This window comes from Stenella coeruleoalba, assembly GCF_951394435.1.
Source record: "Stenella coeruleoalba genome assembly, chromosome: 19".
Taxonomy (NCBI): domain Eukaryota; kingdom Metazoa; phylum Chordata; class Mammalia; order Artiodactyla; family Delphinidae; genus Stenella; species Stenella coeruleoalba.
Window position 1 is genome coordinate 10,109,073 of NC_137165.1, and position 16,679 is coordinate 10,125,751.

At 56.3% G+C, this 16,679-nt stretch overlaps 3 protein-coding genes across 7 annotated transcripts in view; 2 read left to right on the forward strand and 1 right to left on the reverse strand.

Moving 5' to 3' along the window:
• The window catches only part of MINK1 (misshapen like kinase 1), a 48,222-nt gene extending 43,669 nt beyond the window's left edge, over positions 1-4,553 (forward strand). For 4 of the 5 annotated variants that reach the window (XM_079904800.1, XM_079904796.1, XM_079904799.1 and 1 more), the window contains 12 exons: positions 96-259; positions 649-754; positions 838-975; positions 1,167-1,275; positions 1,603-1,770; positions 1,877-2,020; positions 2,224-2,358; positions 2,548-2,648; positions 2,731-2,880; positions 2,965-3,124; positions 3,214-3,353; positions 3,713-4,553. In XM_079904800.1, coding sequence (XP_079760926.1) covers positions 96-259; positions 649-754; positions 838-975; positions 1,167-1,275; positions 1,603-1,770; positions 1,877-2,020; positions 2,224-2,358; positions 2,548-2,648; positions 2,731-2,880; positions 2,965-3,124; positions 3,214-3,353; positions 3,713-3,796 — 1,599 coding nt within the window. In that variant the 3' untranslated portion in view covers positions 3,797-4,553. The remainder of the gene's footprint in view (positions 1-95; positions 260-648; positions 755-837; positions 976-1,166; positions 1,276-1,602; positions 1,771-1,876; positions 2,021-2,223; positions 2,359-2,547; positions 2,649-2,730; positions 2,881-2,964; positions 3,125-3,213; positions 3,354-3,712) is intronic. The other variant, XM_079904797.1, reaches the window with a different exon arrangement.
• Positions 4,554-4,853: 300 nt separating this feature from the next.
• On the reverse strand, positions 4,854-9,381 carry CHRNE (cholinergic receptor nicotinic epsilon subunit; the record flags this gene model as incomplete). The annotated part of the gene is made up of 11 exons (XM_079904495.1): positions 4,854-5,388; positions 5,506-5,612; positions 5,702-5,888; positions 5,988-6,102; positions 7,370-7,484; positions 7,562-7,762; positions 8,142-8,242; positions 8,548-8,703; positions 8,833-8,942; positions 9,059-9,103; positions 9,223-9,381. Coding segments are annotated over 11 exons (1,446 nt in total), but the record flags the coding sequence as incomplete, so codon positions are not given.
• LOC307177710 (uncharacterized protein C17orf107) lies at positions 6,030-7,313 on the forward strand. The gene is given in 5 exon segments (XM_079905086.1): positions 6,030-6,360; positions 6,492-6,689; positions 6,789-6,980; positions 6,984-7,034; positions 7,114-7,313. Coding segments are annotated over 5 exon segments (606 nt in total). The 5' UTR covers positions 6,030-6,294; the 3' UTR covers positions 7,213-7,313.
• Positions 9,382-16,679: the final 7,298 nt, after the last annotated feature.

Genomic DNA, 16,679 nt, shown 5'->3' on the forward strand with positions numbered 1-16,679 from the left:
AGGGGCCTGCTGGCGGGAGCCCCTCCTGTTACCCTGCCCTTCTGTGGCCTCCTTCGTACCACCGCCTCTCCCCTCACGCAGCTCCTCCCCTGCAGGATTTTGTGTTGCTGAAAGAGCGGACCCTGGACGAGGCCCCCCGGCCTCCCAAGAAGGCCATGGACTACTCGTCGTCCAGCGAGGAGGTGGAGAGCAGCGAGGACGACGAGGAGGAGAGCAACGGCGAACCGTCGGAGGGGAGCAGAGATACCCCTGGGGGCCGGTATGGGGCATCCTGGGGGCGGGGGAGTTGCAGCCAGCTTGAGGGAAGGTGGTTCCCTTTTCCCAGAGGAGGGTCCCCGGCTATCACTGCTGGTCAGTTCTTCCTCCCCTTCCCTAGAGAATGGGGTACAGGGCTGGGGGCTGGTGTCCCCAGCTCTCTCTCACTGTCCTGTCAGTCGGGGGGGCCTCTTCAGGTGCCTCTGTGCGGCCAGCCCTCCCCGAGTGCTGGGCAGGGGGCAAGGGCTGCCGGGTGAGGGCTGAGTGCGTCGTGTTCCAACAGACACTGAAGGCGCCAGTCCTCCGGCTCTCGTCTGCTCCCTGTGGCATTCGGGTGGCACTTGGGTGGCAGGCAGGGCCTGGAGGGCCTCCTGACCTTCCTCTCTCCCACAGCAGCGATGGAGACACAGACAGTGTCAGCACCATGGTGGTCCATGACGTGGAGGAGATAGCCGGGACCCAGACCCCCTATGGGGGTGGCACCATGGTGGTCCAGCGCGTGAGTGGACCCCCCCGTTCTTCCCCAGCCTGCCGTGCACCTCCTTGGCCCCAGCACTGGCCCCCTTCTCTCTGTTCCTTTAGACCCCTGAAGAGGAGCGAAGCCTGCTGCATGCTGATAGCAACGGTTACACGAACCTGCCAGATGTGGTCCAGCCCAGCCACTCGCCCACTGAGAGCAGCAAAGGTCAAAGCCCCCCCTTGAAGGATGGAGGCAGTGATGTAAGTCAGTGAAGGTGGCTCCACAGGGCGAGAAGAGATCACTGGCCGTGGGCAGGAGACCCAGGGGTGCTGGGGGCGCTGTGGTCAGCAGGGTGGAGCCCCGGGGAGCTGGTTGGCCAGGTTACAACAGGAGGGGGAGGGCAAGGGCTGGGGTCTGGTGTGTCTGCCTCACTGCCGCCCCCACCCCGCAGTACCAGTCTCGTGGGCTGGTAAAGGCCCCTGGCAAGAGCTCGTTCACGATGTTTGTGGACCTGGGGATCTACCAGCCTGGAGGCAGTGGGGACACCATCCCCATCACAGGTGAGACGAGAGATCTGGAGATGGCCGTGGGTGGGCCTCTGATGACTGGGCTTCACAAAGCGGTCACGGCCTCCCCTGTGGCCTGAACCTGCCCTGGCACCAAGGGGCCCCCTTGACCCAAGAGAAAAAATGCTCAGTGGTGGCTCAGGGACTCGCATGACAGAACGAGGACTTTGCCAGTCCTTTTGGCCCTGTTTAAACTCCTCCAGGTGCCTCCTCCGTTCTCCAGTCTTTCCCTTTCATTCTGAGTATCCTGGGGTGTGGCGTAAAGAGAGACGGGGTGAGAGGGCTGCAGCCTACTGCCCGTTCCTCTCATCCTTCTGGCAGCCCTGGTGGGTGGAGAGGGCAGTCGGCTCGATCAGCTGCAGTATGACGTGAGGAAAGGCTCTGTGGTCAACGTGAACCCCACCAACACCCGGGCCCACAGCGAAACCCCCGAGATTCGGAAGTACAAGAAGCGCTTCAATTCCGAGATCCTCTGTGCGGCCCTTTGGGGTAAGCCAGGACTGGGAAGGAAAGGAGGGGCCTGGTGTGCCCCCATGCTCCTGGTCAGGCGAGGGCCTGGCTCTGCCTCTGATCTGCCCAAGGGCTCCTATTGCAGGGGTCAACCTGCTGGTGGGCACGGAGAACGGGCTAATGTTGCTGGACCGAAGTGGGCAGGGCAAGGTGTATGGACTCATCGGGCGGCGACGCTTCCAGCAAATGGATGTGCTGGAGGGACTCAACTTGCTCATCACCATCTCAGGTGTGTGTGGAGGGCAGGGCCGGGAGGAGGGCTCAGCCCCTGGGCCCTCCGTCACCACCTTCAGTCTGGGAGGAGGGCAGCCTTGGTCCAGGAGCTGGAAGGTGGGGCCGCACTTTCTCACCCCTCGTGGTTCGCACCCGAAGGACGGCGGGGAGGCAGAAGCTGGACCTCCGATGAGAGGGGTGTGTGTGTCTGTCCCTCAGGGAAAAGGAACAAACTGCGGGTATATTATTTGTCCTGGCTCCGGAACAAGATCCTGCACAATGACCCAGAAGTGGAGAAGAAGCAGGGCTGGACCACTGTGGGGGACATGGAGGGCTGCGGGCACTACCGTGTTGGTGAGGAGGTCACGACACAGTGGCCGGGGCACCTTTGTTTATGAGAAGAGAAAGAAACAGGGGCCTTGGCTAAGAAAGCCTTGTAGCCAGAGATGGGGGGGCACACAGCTGGGGGTACAGACAGACCTGTGGGAGGGGCTGCAGCCCAAGAAGGGAAGTTGCTGCATCCCTCTTCCTTCCTGCCCGCAGTGAAATATGAACGCATCAAATTCCTGGTCATCGCCCTGAAGAACTCTGTGGAGGTGTATGCTTGGGCCCCCAAACCTTACCACAAATTCATGGCTTTCAAGGTAACCCCAGCCTCAGCCCCCAACACTGTTTCGAGGTCTGGCTCCTCCACCCGCGTCCCCTAAGCCCTTCTGTCTTCCATAGTCCTTTGCTGACCTCCCACACCGCCCTTTGCTGGTGGACCTGACGGTAGAGGAGGGACAGAGGCTCAAGGTCATCTATGGCTCCAGCGCCGGCTTCCATGCTGTGGATGTCGACTCGGGGAACAGCTATGACATCTACATCCCTGTGCACGTAAGCTTGGCAGGGCTGCGGACAGACTGGGGCCACCAGTCTGTGCCCCAGACTTGGGGCCTCCAGCCCACCTTCTCCTCCCAGATCCAGAGCCAGATCACGCCCCACGCCATCATCTTCCTCCCCAACACGGATGGCATGGAGATGCTGCTGTGCTACGAGGATGAGGGCGTCTATGTCAACACGTATGGGCGGATCATTAAGGACGTGGTGCTGCAGTGGGGAGAGATGCCCACCTCTGTGGGTGAGTGAGGTGTCCACCCTCCAAGCCTGTGTCCCTGACCGAGCTGGGCTGCAGCCCACTCACTGCCCCTCCACTCCCTTCCCCCCCAGCCTATATCTGCTCCAACCAGATCATGGGCTGGGGTGAGAAAGCCATTGAGATCCGCTCCGTGGAGACGGGCCACCTAGACGGGGTCTTCATGCACAAACGAGCCCAGAGGCTCAAGTTCCTGTGTGAGCGGAATGACAAGGTGGGAATGACAAGGGGCCCGGGCTCCTGCACTGGGTGGGCCCCCAGGACCTGGGTCCCTGGGCAGAGCTGGGGGAGGGGTGGTTCTGGGTCTTCCTGGAAGGAGGCCTCCAGGGAGCGCACTGTGTGGTCACAGCTTGCCCTTCCCTCGTCTTCCCTCTCTGAGAACTCTCCAGATTCCTTCATCTGGGAGGTCGGCCTGCTGCCCACTTCCCCGAGTGTCTCCACCTTTCGGAGGGGCTGGGGGGCACTCTGAGGGACTCCGCTCTGCAGTCTCTCTCTCCCCTTCTCCTGGTTAACTGAGACGCTCCCCCCCCCCGCCCCCGCATCCCTGATGACTTCTGTTCCTACTCCACCCAGGTGTTTTTTGCCTCAGTCCGCTCCGGGGGCAGCAGCCAAGTTTACTTCATGACCCTGAACCGTAACTGCATCATGAACTGGTGACGGGGCCCTGGACGGGGCTGTCCCGCGTGGACCAGCTCTCCCCCCCACACACCCAGACTTCCCGGGCCGCCCTTCTTTTCCCTCCCTGGGCTTTGCTTTTACTGGTTTGATTCACTGGAGCCTGCTGGGAACGTGACCTCTGACCCCTGATGCTTTTGTGATCACGTGACCATCCTCTTCCCCAACATGTTCTCTCCCCAAAACTGTGCCTGTCCCAACTTCTGGGGAGAGGCACAGCTTCCCCTTACCAGGAATTGAGTGGGCCTAGCCCCACCCCCCCTTCTCCACTTAAGAGGAGAGTGCTTGGGGCTTGGACCCCATACCCCACTGCTGCTGACTCGGCAGGGCCCTGGGCCCCTTTATTTGCACGTCAGGGGAGCCGGCTCCCCCCTTGAATGTACCAGACCCTGGGGGGGGTCACTGGGCCCTAGGTTTTAGGGGGGTCACCAGCCACTCCAGGGGCAGGGACCATTTCCTCATTTTCTGAAAGCACTTTAATGATTCCCCTCCCCCCAAACCCCAGGGAATGGAGGGGGGACCCCGCCAGCCAAAACATTTACCCCTTTCCAACCCCTGTCTCTTGTAGCCTCTGCCCTTCCCTGGTGGAGGGAGGGAGCAGGGAGCGCTCACCCTCCATACCCCCTTGCTTGCATCTGTATATAGTGTGAGCAGCGAGTAGCCCCGGCCCCTCCCTGCCCCCACCACTCCCCAATGTAGTGGCCTTGGAGATCTCCGTTTGTTAATAAAGACCATTCAACCAGCTCCCACTATTTCAGGCCTTACGTTATTCTGTTTTCTCTCAGCATCCCAGGTACTAGCCAGGGCCCACCAGCATTGCTGGGATGAAGGGGGCACGGTGGTGTGGAATCTGCAGTCAGTGAGCCTTGGTGGAGAGGGGGTGGATGGGCACTGCTGGGCCGAGGAAACCTAGAGGAAACAACTGAGGGAGGGCGAGGGCATCCTCAGGCTTAAACCTGTGGGGCCCTGCACAGGGGCCATTTGGTTTCCACCCACTCCAGCCTGGCCAGGCCATGAAGGCGCCTGGCTCGAGCCTCTCTATATGCAAGTCCTGCATGGGGCGGGGTCGCTCCTGTTTGGCAACAAATGGATAAAGATCTCTTAGAGGCTCACAGGGCTAGAGGGTCACATGGAGCTGGGACCCAAGAAAAACTGGGAGGTCGGGAAGAATGAATTGAGGATGGTTCTTGCCTTCCGGAGGGCTGACATGCAAGAGCCTTCCTGAACCATCTGCCAACTCCGGCTGCTGTCTGCCCGGTGGCCAGACCTACGTACGTGCGCACATACGACTCTCGCGAGGCTGAATACAGATTTATCGTTGGCAGTACGAAAGGATCGTAATAAAGCAGTGGCAGCAACTTGTTTTTCAGATTTCCTCCTGGAGATGGGTGGGAACGTTTGTCACCGTGGCTGCAGGCTCACAGCTACATACAGGGCGGGTAGGGCAGTTCGGGCACTTGGTTGAAGTAGGCCCCGAGGAAGATGAGGCTGGAGCCAACAAGGAAGAGCACCAGAGCGGCCCAGAAGCAGATGTTGTCGAGGGCCTTCCCCATGCGCACCCAGTCGGACACCTCCTGGGGAAGGGGCGGGCAAAGCTGAGTCCCTAAAAGCAGCAGGAGCCTGGTGCACGAGTCAGGGAGAGCGGAGGCCCCCAGCAGCTCCCCACCCAGCCTCTCCGGCTCCTGCCCCACCTCGCCGGTGGCCTCCTGGTCTCGCGTGCTCTCGGCCACGAAGTTCACGGCATCCACACAGCAGCGGATCTCGGGGGCGGCGGCGCCCAGGCTCTGGCAGAGGGCAGCTGGTGGGAGCGACCCCGGGGGGTGGGGGGTGATTAGGAGCCTCTCCCGCTGCAGGTGCCCCCATTGGCCCGCTCGGACCACTGCTCACCAGTCCAGGTCCTGTGCCGGTGCCTCTGCCCCTCAAACATGAGCTCGCTCCGCGGCTTTTTCAGTATCAGCTCCTCCGCGCGGAGCAGTAGGCCCAAGGACGACGCCCGCCTTGGGGGCGAGGCGGCCCGGGAGACCTCGGGGGGTGCGCCCGAGCCCAGGAGTTGGGGCAGCAGCTCCAGTAAGACCTGGGGTTGGGTGGGTGGGCGGCCGGTGGGGGGGGTGCGGCCGGGAGGTTAGCTCGAAGCCCCGCCTCCCGCCCGGAGCCCCCTCCACCCGGTGCTTACGTGGCGCAGCCGCGGGGACATGGCGTGAGTGGTGGGCGTCCGACAAGACACGTTGAGCACGATGACGCAATTCATGACAATGAGCGTGGCAACCACCATGACGAAAATGAGGTACCTGAGGAGCCCGGAGTTCGTGACGTCGCAGCCTCCCCACTTCCCCTGAGCCACAGAGGGGGCCACTAGTCCTCTAACCTCACAAACGCACCTCTCCGCAAGGAGTGGAGTTACGCCCCTTAGCTGCTGCTCCTCTGCGGGGCCAGACGCGTCCCCCCCACCCTTCTCCCCCCTCGCACCGCCGGTGGCAACCATGAAGGATACCCCCAGCTCCCTGGAAACCCTGCTGTGGGCCTGCCACTTCCACAGCTCCACGGAGGTGCGCCTACGCCGATACCCACCCTCCACCCCCAAGGGTGGCACCTTGAAACGCTCTAGGAAGGTTTCCAGCGTCCCCCCATTACCTCTGACCTCTGACCTGATGACCCCACAGTCCCTGTGCTTTTCCAGGCGGCCCTCCAGCCCCCACTTCTATCTTCCCTGGAACTTGTGGCCGCGGCCCATGAATATCTGGAGCAGCGGTTCGGAGAGCCGAAGTCCCTGGAGCCGCGAGAGCCAGAGAAGCCGCCCGCCCCGAAGCCCACCCTGGGGCTGGTGCTAAGAGAAGCCGCGGCCACCGTAGTGAGCTTCGGGGCCACCTCGTTAGAGGTGGGGTGCCGGGGGTGCTGAGGAGGGGCGGGGAAGGGGGATCGAGCGGCAGGAGCAGGGACCTCTGCACTCCCGCCAACTCTTGCACCCCCGCTGCAGATCTCAGCCCTGTGGGTGCAGCAGGAGGTGCGGCGACTAGACGCCGGGGATCCAAGTGGAGCCCTGGCCCGGGTAGCCCAGGCCGCGGGGCAGGGGGCTCGGCAAGCGGGGTCTGAGGCAGGCGCGAGCGCCCGGCTTCTGCTCCAGGGGGCGCGGCTATGCCTCTGTGCACGAGGTCTGCAGGGATCCGCCTAATTCCTGCAACAGTGGCGACGCCCCCTGGGCCTCGGCACCCCCGGGGAACCGGTGAGTTCAAGATGAGGGGAGAGGTGGGGGCCAGGGGCGGCGGGGCTGGGTGGGCACTAAGCCGGCCCGCCCCCAACAGAGATACTCCGGAGACCTCCAGGTGGCGTCCAGCAGCATTACGGAGGACGGGGGACCGGAAAAGCCACCACCATCCCAGCCCCACCCCGCATCTAAATAAAGCCCAGGCGGGGATGAGGCAGCTGAGGCTTCTCCCAGAGTCATTAGGTTTGGGCCCTCCCAACGAGCCCCTTGGCTCCACCCCATGCTCATCTGGCTCCGCCCTTCACACTGGCCACGCCCCACGTAGGCACCACCGGGATCCACCCTGCGCCCACCTGCCCAGCAGCGGCACGCTCAGAGATGTCTCTGGGATTTTCTGGGCAATTAGGAACAAGAAGACGGTCTGGGCGAGCAGGACGTTGATGGAGACGGTGCATTTCTGGCCGCCGGCTGGAGGGAGTACCTGGTGAGAGCAGGCCCCGCCCCCCAGGAGGGAGCCCGGGTTTGGGGTCTGGGCGACTCCATACCCTGTGCCGGCAGGAAATAGGCGAGCAGTACTAGGCCCGAGATGAGCACGCAAGGCACGATGATGTTAATAACGTAGAAGAGCGGCTTCCGGCGAATGATGAGCGTGTAGATGACTTCAGTGTCCCCTGGACCATCATTAGAGCCACCGTCGTGGCGGCGGATCACCCCGGGGCAGAAGTCGATGGCCCACTCCCCGTTCTCTGCGGGACGGGAGGCGCGGTCAGCTGGCTCTCGGAAGTGGGGCGCGCTGCTCTGCTCTCCATCCCCTCATCTGACCGCGGGGGGCCTGCAACTCCAGGCGAGGAGAGGATGCAAACCGTCTGGACAAGGGTGGGTGGGGCAGGTGGTCTGGATTGTTTGGGCTGGTCAGAAAGGGGCATTCCCAGAGAGATTAGGGAACCACCACAAGCGAGCAAGCTGGACTAGTCCGACGATCAAGAATGATTTCAGGAAAGGGTCAAGTTAAAGCAGGGTTGCCAAGTCAATCCCAGCATCGATGGTTTGGGGCAGCCCCACTCTGCAAGTCCCCTCTCTGGACCCGTCTAGAAACGAGTTTTTTGGAGCAGGAGGGGGCCTCACCAGTATAGGCCTCAGTGTCGATATCTATGTTGCTGATGGTGTCGCCATCGTCGTCCACAGCAAAGACGAGCTCCACCTCTTCTGCATTGTACGTCTGCGAGCTGCGGAGCGCCGGGGCCATGACCCCCCCACCACAGAGGCTGGGACTCGGGCCTCAGCCTCAGGCCCCGCCCTAGAAGGATCTGGCAGGGGAATTAAGCTCCACCCGTCAACCCAGGTCTCGCCCCCACACCTGGGTTTCTACACTTACTTCTAACCCGCTAGGGCGGCCTTACCCCATTCGAATGTCTAGCTCCACCTCCAGCACAAAGCCCCGCCCCGGATTAGAAGTTCCCCCCCCCCCCCGCCCACACCTGGCCCCACCCACTGCCCCCGTAATTCCACAAAGGTCCGGGCCGCTTCCCACCGGAAAACAAGAGAGCAGTTCTGCCAGTCGAAAGGGAAGTAGGTGACCTCCACGGCGCAGATACTTCGGTAGATGGCCGGGGGCAGCCAGCTCACGTAGCCGCCCTCCGAGACCAGCACGTTGGCTTCATAGGCCACACCGAACTGGCCGTCGATACTGTGGGCTCCGGGAAACCAAGGGTTTGCGCAGATCTGTGGCCCCCTCTCCCTCCAAGCAACCTGCCCCAACCAGGTCCAGCCCAGCCCCCCGGGCCTCGGCTTCCCTCCAGTCTGGCCCCGTCCTCACTTGTTTTCCAGCACAATCTCTGGCAGCCATACGAGTTCTGAAGGGACCCGCAGGGTTTCTATGCCCCCAAAATCGCCCTTGCTGTAGTTGAGTCGGTAATCATGCCAGTCCTAAGGGTGGGGGAAGGGGAGGGGGACAGAAGGACGTGTGCCTTGGTACCCAAGAGGAGTTTGGGAGAAAGGGTCCCCTGGACAAGACCTCACACTGTTCCCCACACTCCACTCACGATTCCAATCCAGACGCTGGTGGTGAGGGTCTCCTCTTTCTCATTCTGCGGATGGGAGATTAGGATGATGGAAGCCAGCTTTAGGATAGAGCTCAGCGGTTGGGACCAGAAGTGGGACTTTAGGCTCAGAGATAGCGCTTGGGGTGACGGTGGGGGTATCTTACCAGTGAGATGAGGTTGGTCAGGGTGACTTTGAGGGTGATGGTGACAGTGTCCTCAGGCTTCTGCACTGGTCGGCGTCCTGGGTCATAGTTGTCGAAGAGGTGGTGGTAAAGACGCAGCTCCTCGTTCTTCCCTTCACCTCTGCCTGGGGGTGGGGCCAAGCAGTGGGGTCACTGGAAACGGAGAGGCTAAGGAGCCTCTCCTCTCTGTCTCTGGATCTGCATGGCTCTGCTTCTCTGTCTGTCTCTGTCTGAGGCTGTGTATTTTTCCGTGTGTCTCCCAAACCAGTGATGTGCCTGGGGACCAAATATCGTGTCTCCGTCTACATCTCAGTCTGTCTTTGTCCTGTCCCTTTATGTCAGTATCCTGTGTGTGTGTCCGACCACTTCCCCCGACCCTGGTCCATACCGAGCAGCTGCAAGAGGAGCAGGGCACTGAGCAGAGTCCCTGCCATCCCATGGTCTGGTCCCCGGGGTTATTCTGAGTTTGGCAAGCTCCGACGGGGGCAGGCCAGGGTGCTGTGAGTGCGGGGGAAGGGGCTGTTAGTGGAGGAGGGTGTTAGTTCCGGGCTGGGTTAGGGACTGACACCTAATCCTCTTACTACCCCTACGGCGGCAGCCAGGGACATCCTGGCTTCTTCCAGAGGCAGCTGCCCCATCCTGAGTTCCCTGCCCTCACCCCATCCCAGCAGCCTTTGCCTGGGCTTCGGCCAGCTCCCCAGCCACAGACCCAATCCCCTCATGACTGAAACAGGCCTGATGCAGGTGGACAGGTCTTTTAAGAAACACCTGGAACCACAAGCCTGGCAGTGGGGGTGGAGGGCCCTGCTTTCCAGTAATGCACTGGTGTCCTTTGAGTCAGCTGCCCTGTGCAGGTGACATCGCTTGCCGCCCATACTCACCACCACCCACAGCCCAGCCAAGGTCACGCTAATGCAGTTTCTGCCGGCAGAGTTTGGCAAAAGCAGAGCGTCCATAAAATCTGGTAATGAGACAGGTGGTCACAGGGGGTTAGTCTGCAGTAACAAACTCCACCTGGCAAAGGAGAAGGTGGGCCACAGGGCCACCACCCACAACCCATCCCCATGTCTGCCCACTCTCAGCCGGTCGGGGGCGGGGGGCGGGGGGCGGAGCACTCACCGGAGACATCAGTTTCTCATCTCTCTGCTGCCACCTTGTGGCCACATATGAAAGTACTGTCTTCCCCACCCCAAACACACACACACACACACACACACACACACACACACACACACACACACACACACACACACACACACACACACACACACACACACACACACACACACACACACACACACACACACACACACACACACACACACACACACACACCTTTCAGTCTTTCCTAAGTCTCTTTGGACCACCCTAGTCAGTCACTGGAAATGCTTATTTAAAATTCAGTTTCCTAGGCTCCATCCCCAAAGAATCCCAATTTAGTAAGATGGCAGAGATAGGGTGCCAGGAATCTGCTTTATTTAAGAAACTCCCCATGTTTCCTTACGGGGTAGGAAGCACTTTTTCTGCCTTACACACTGCTTCCTCACACCGATCCAGCAAAGCAGTTACCTTCGTCCAGAATGTATGAAAGAGGACTCCAGGTCAGGTCCAAGGTCACGTTACTGAGTCCAAGCGCCTCCTGCTCACCTCATGACAGGCCAATAAATCAAGTGACAAATTGTTGGGGCAAGGAATAGCAACTTTATTTGGAAAGCCAGTAGACCAAAAAGATGGTGGACTAGTGTCTCAATGAACTATCTTCCCTGAGTCAGAATTCAGGCTTCTTTTATGCTAAAAGGTGAGGAGGTAGTCCTGGTTCCTGCCAGACTCTGGAGGGGATATGTTAATTTCCTCCTTCCTGGACTTCCCTGGTGGTGCAGTGGTTGGGAGTCCACCTGCCAATGCAGGGCACACGGGTTCAAGCTCTGGTCGGGGAAGATCCAACATGCCGCGGAGCAGCTAAGCCCGCGGGTCACAACTGCTGAAGCCCACGTGCCTGGAGCCCGTGCTCCGCAACAAGAGAAGCCACCACAGTGAGAGTCCCGTGCACCGCAACGAAGAGTAGTCCCCACTCGCTGCAACTGGGGAAAGCCCGTGTGCAGCAACGAAGACCCAACACACAGCCAAGAAAACAAAAAATTTCTTCCTTCCTGCAGCCACTTATAGGTGGACCCTGTCAGGATGTTTCCCGTGAGCTAAACAAAGGTATTTTAGCTTAATGCTCATTACCTGGGAGGCAGGGTTCCCAGAGATGGGCCATTATGATTTAAACAAAGGTATTTTAGCTTAATGCTCATTACCTGGGAGGCAGGGTTCCCAGAGATGGGCCATTATGTATGATTTAAGCTTATAGGCAACATTCCTTTAGTAATTAATGTAATAGAACACAAAGGTTCTTCCCTACTGTCAATGATCCATTCCACAATCCTGTGGGAAAAAGGACAAAGACCGCTCTACTACCTGCTGGACACGGGTGACAAAGAGGTGATTATGGGATGGAACTGATCAGCCTTGGACAGGGACTCCTTAAAATCTTTAGTCAGTTGTACAATCCCCTTTCCTTTTTTATCTACAACTGTTTGAACCTGATGAAACCCCTTAGCCCTTTGTTGTCTAATTTGCAATTTAATTTGGGGTATTGGTTCCAGTTCCCAATACTTATCTATTAATTAACTTGGTGCCAGAATTACACTAAATTCCTGTGCTATTTGGACAAAATTAAACAAATAGGTTGACCCTTCTTCAGCTACAATGAAATTTTTTAAAGTATTAAGATTATAAAGAGCAACCTTAAGTCATCTAAGGGTTCACAAACCCATTACTCTCTAGGCGTCTCAGAAATTGGGTCATGGGCTTCCTTGGTGGCGCAGTGGTTCAGAATCTGCCTGTACCGCAAAAAAAAAAAAAAAAAAAAAGGGGGAATGGGGCTTCCCTGGTAGTGCAGTGGTTAAGAATCCGCCTGCCAATGCAGGGTACACGGGTTCGAGCCCTGGTCCGGGAAGATCCCACATGCTGCAGAGCAACTAAGCCCGAGCACCACAACTACTGAAGCCCGTGCTTCACAACAAGAGAAGCCACCACAATGACAAGCCCGCGCACCACAACGAAGAGTTGCCCCCGCTCTCTGCAACTAGAGAAAGACCGCACGCAGCAACGAAGACCCAACGCAGCCAAAAATAAAATAAATAAATTTATATATTAAAAAAATCCTGTGTTAGTTCCTGGGGCACAGGGACCTGGTGTGGTATCACGATCTAAGATGCGACCCAATTGGGGCCAGGAGGCACTCCTGGGGCAGGGCAATTTCCCTTATGCTGTTATCCCATAGGGGCCTGAATGCAAACGGCCAGCAGACTGGGCTTCTACAGATGCAGAGTCCTTTCTCCCCCCTCAGACTTGTTCACAGGGAGGACCCGCTGTATGAAAGGAGAATGGTCGTTAATCAGGCCAGGGAAGCAACTCCACCTAACAGACCCACGAGGTACACCTGAAGCCCACTGGACCCTGATGAGAGAGGAATGCCCTTATCAGAGCACTACCATGAGTGCATCTTGGCAAGGCTTTGAAAAGGGGAATCCAAGCAAGATTTTGAACGAAATTCAGCAAAAACCAAATGAAGATTTATCAGGCCTACAGATGTTACACTGATGCAGATCCTGAGGCCCCTGAAAATACTGGAATGGTAAATTTGATCTTCATTGGGCAAAGCGCCCCAGACATAACAAAATTACGAAAGTTAGATGGTAAATTTGGAACAAACCCTTCTCCGTTGGTAGATCTTGCTTTTAAAGGGTTCAACAACAGAGAACAACAGAAGAAAGAAGATGCAAAAGACAACGCCATTTTTCTGTCAGTGGCACTCGCCAGAAGGTGAGTGACCCAAAGAGAGGTCAGCCACCATTGGGAAAGGGACAAATGCACTTATTGTAAGGAGGAAAGGTACTGGAAAAAAAAGGTTGCCATAGGCTAAATAGGAAGGAAACCAATAAAAGTCAGGAGGCTCTCAGATGGTAGAAAGAGAGGAACACCCTGATGAACAAAGAGGCCCGGCGGGGGGGCTCCCTTGGACTTGAGGTGCCCAATTCCAATTTCCCCACAGGAGCACCAGGTAAAATTGACAGTGGGGAATGAGCTGATTAACTTTGTTACAGGTGCAACACACTCTGGTAAACACCAAGGTGGCACAGAAAACATCTCAATCCATCCCAGTCACAGGAGTCCTTGGAGGGGCACAAAATTGCTCATTCTTACAACCTTTAGAATGCCAGGTAGGGAACCTTACACCGAAATAGTTTCTTATAGATGCCAGAGTATCCAGTCCATCTTTTGGGGCAAGATCTCCTGTGTAGAAAAGGACAAAGAAGGGCCAAAGCGTGGGGTTTCAGACCTCCCCAGATAGGGACTCAGCACAGAGGAACCTGGCAAACAGACTTCACTCAAATCCTCGAGCTGCAGGAAATTTCAGATAACCTGCTAGTATGAGTGGACACTTTGTCACGATGGGTGGAAGCATAGCCCACCTGGACGGAAAAAGCCTCAGGAGTGTTTAAAGCCCTCCTTAAGGAAATAATCCCCCAACTTGGATTAAGGCATTACAAATTAATTGGAAAATATATTTATCCTGGAGACCACAACTAATAGGAAAAACCAAGGAAATGAACGATACATTAAAAAGGAGCATGGCTAAAATACGTCAAGAGACTAATTTAACTCGGGATAAGGCCTTGCCAGTTGCCCTGCAACTCTGGGATCAGAGTGGCTCCCAGAAGCAGGCTTAAATTAAGCCCCTTTGAAATGCTGTACAGTAGGCCATTCAAGGTGTCTGCCCAGACAGGAGAATCTGCAAATGCTCTAAAAGACCCAGCAATTGCCAATTATATTAAAACTTTGGGCACTATACTAACCTCTGTTCATGAGTTTGCCTCCAGCAGGTCTGCCTACCCAACTAACGTAGCCTTACATCCGTTTTGACCTGGGACCGAGTCTTCCTTAAAACCTGGAGAGAACCAGGGCCTGAACTTCAGCTGACTGCAAGGTGACTAGGACCACACATAGTATTACTTACCACACACTTGTCTGTAAGGTTAGCTGGGGTAAAGCCATGGATGCATCGTCACACTCGGATTAAAGCAGCACCACTGTCATCAAAAAATGACCCAATTTCTTTTTTTAATTTGTATTTAAAGTAACTCCTTTATTTATTTATTTATTTTGCGGTATGTGGGCCTCTCACTGTTGTGGCCTCTCCCGTTGTGGAGCACAGGCTCCGGATGCGCAGGCTCAGCAGCCATGGCTCACGGGCCCAGCCGCTCCGCGGCGATGGGGGATCTTCCCGGACCGGGGCACGAACCCGCGTCCCCTACATCGGCAGGCGGACTCTCAACCACTGCGCCACCAGGGAAGCCCTATTTATTTATTTTTGACTGTGTTGGGTCTTCGTTGCTGTGCGTGGGCTTTCTCTAGTTGTGGCGAGCGGGGGCCACTCTTCATCGCGGTGCGCGGGCCTCTCACTATCGCAGCCTCTCGTTGCAGAGCACAGGCTCCACACGCGCAGGCTCAGCCGCCATGACTCACGGGCCCAGCCGCTCCGCGGCATGTGGGATCTTCCCGGACCGGGGCACGAACCCGTGTCCCCTGCATCGGCAGGCGGACTCTCAACCACTGCGCCACCAGGGAAGCCCCCCATTTTTTAAAGACATAAATACAAAACAAACAGCGCAGGGACTTCCCTGGTGGTCCAGTGGTTAAGACTCTGCACTCCCAGTGCAGGGGGCCCGGGTTCAATCCCTGGTCGGGGAACCTGCATGGGGCAACTAAGATCCAGCGCAGCCAAAAACAACAACAACAACAACAACAACAGAAACCCCAAAAAACAAAAACACCCAGCACACACAAACCAGCACATCCAAAGAAACGAACCAGTTCACAAATCGGGTAAAAGTCCACCAACTATTTCCTCTCATCCTCTTTCCAACATGGTACCCCACTCAAATACAAAACAAATTAGCTTATTCTAGAGAAAAAAATCCCCAAACAGAGAGGAAATAAAGTTTCCAGCTTTACACACTGGAGTGACTTACCCTACAGTATGGAGCCCATTGGCTCCCAGATGTTGATTCCTTTGTTCCAACTGCCAAGAGCTGGGACAGCCAGTGCAGCTTCCGGGAACTTTAAAAGGAACATCCTCAGGACAAGCGGTCCTAGCAGCTGCTAGGGCCTTACCCAAAAATTCCCCAAGCAGAGCTGGCTGGCCACGGGCAGCAAGAGCCCTGGCTGGCTTATACTGCTTGCCATACGACAGGCCAACAGATCGAGTAACAAGTTGCTGGGGCAGGGAATCGTGACTTTATTCAGAAAGCTGGCAGACTGAGAAGATGGCGGACCAGCGTCCCACTGAACCATCTTCCCCGAGTTAGAATTCAGGCTTCTTTTATACTAAGAGGAGGGGATAAAATCCTGGTTCTGGTCAGACTCCAGAGGGATTTATTCCTTGCGGCAGCTATTCACAGGTGGGCCTGGTCAGGAAGTTTCCTTGTTAGCGAAACAAAGGTATTTTAGCTTCATGCTCATTACCTGGGAGGCAGGGTTCCCAGAGATGGGCCATTATGTATAATTTAAGCTTATAGGCAACATTCCTTTAGTGACTAACTTGTAAGAGAATACAAAGTTTCTTCTCCCTATTACAGTCACACAAGTAGATTGGCAACAATGCATGAGACTTACTAATAAGCACCTACTGTATAGCGCAGGGAACTCTACTCAGTACTCTGTAATGACCTATATGGGAAAAGAATCTTAAAAAGAGTGGATACATGTATAGGTATAACTGATTCACTTTGCCGTACACCTGAAACTAACAACATTGTAAATCAACTATACTCTGATAAAAATTTTAAAAAAAAGAAAGCATAGAGATTATCCTGATATTTACACTGAAAAAACAAAAACAAGAAACAAAAACAAAAAAATGCATGAGAATTATAATCAGCTTTTTTTTCTTCCTTTCTTTCTTTTTTTCTTTTTCTGGCCATGCCTTGCGGCTTGTGAGATCTCAGTTCACCAACGGCAGTGAAAGCCTGGAATCCTAACCACTAGACCACCGGAGAGCTCCCTGTAATCAGCTTTACTGATCACGGATACCTGTGTTCGTTTCACAGGTTGCAAAACACTTTCAGGTCCACCATTCTGGGATCTCCTTCTTCTACTTCTGAGCTCCTTCATAACCATCCCCCTGTTACAAGCAAGAACACTGAATGTCCACACTGCTTGTCCATTTCGCCACATGTCCTTGAAGCCTTGGCTCCCACTGTTAACTGCCTTTTCATTACTTGTTTTCCACTTCAGACGCCCAGAAAGAATCTCCTTGGCCCAGCTCACCTCCCTGCACATGGCTGATACGGGTACTGAATCTAAAATCTGTGCTGCTGCTTATTCCACAG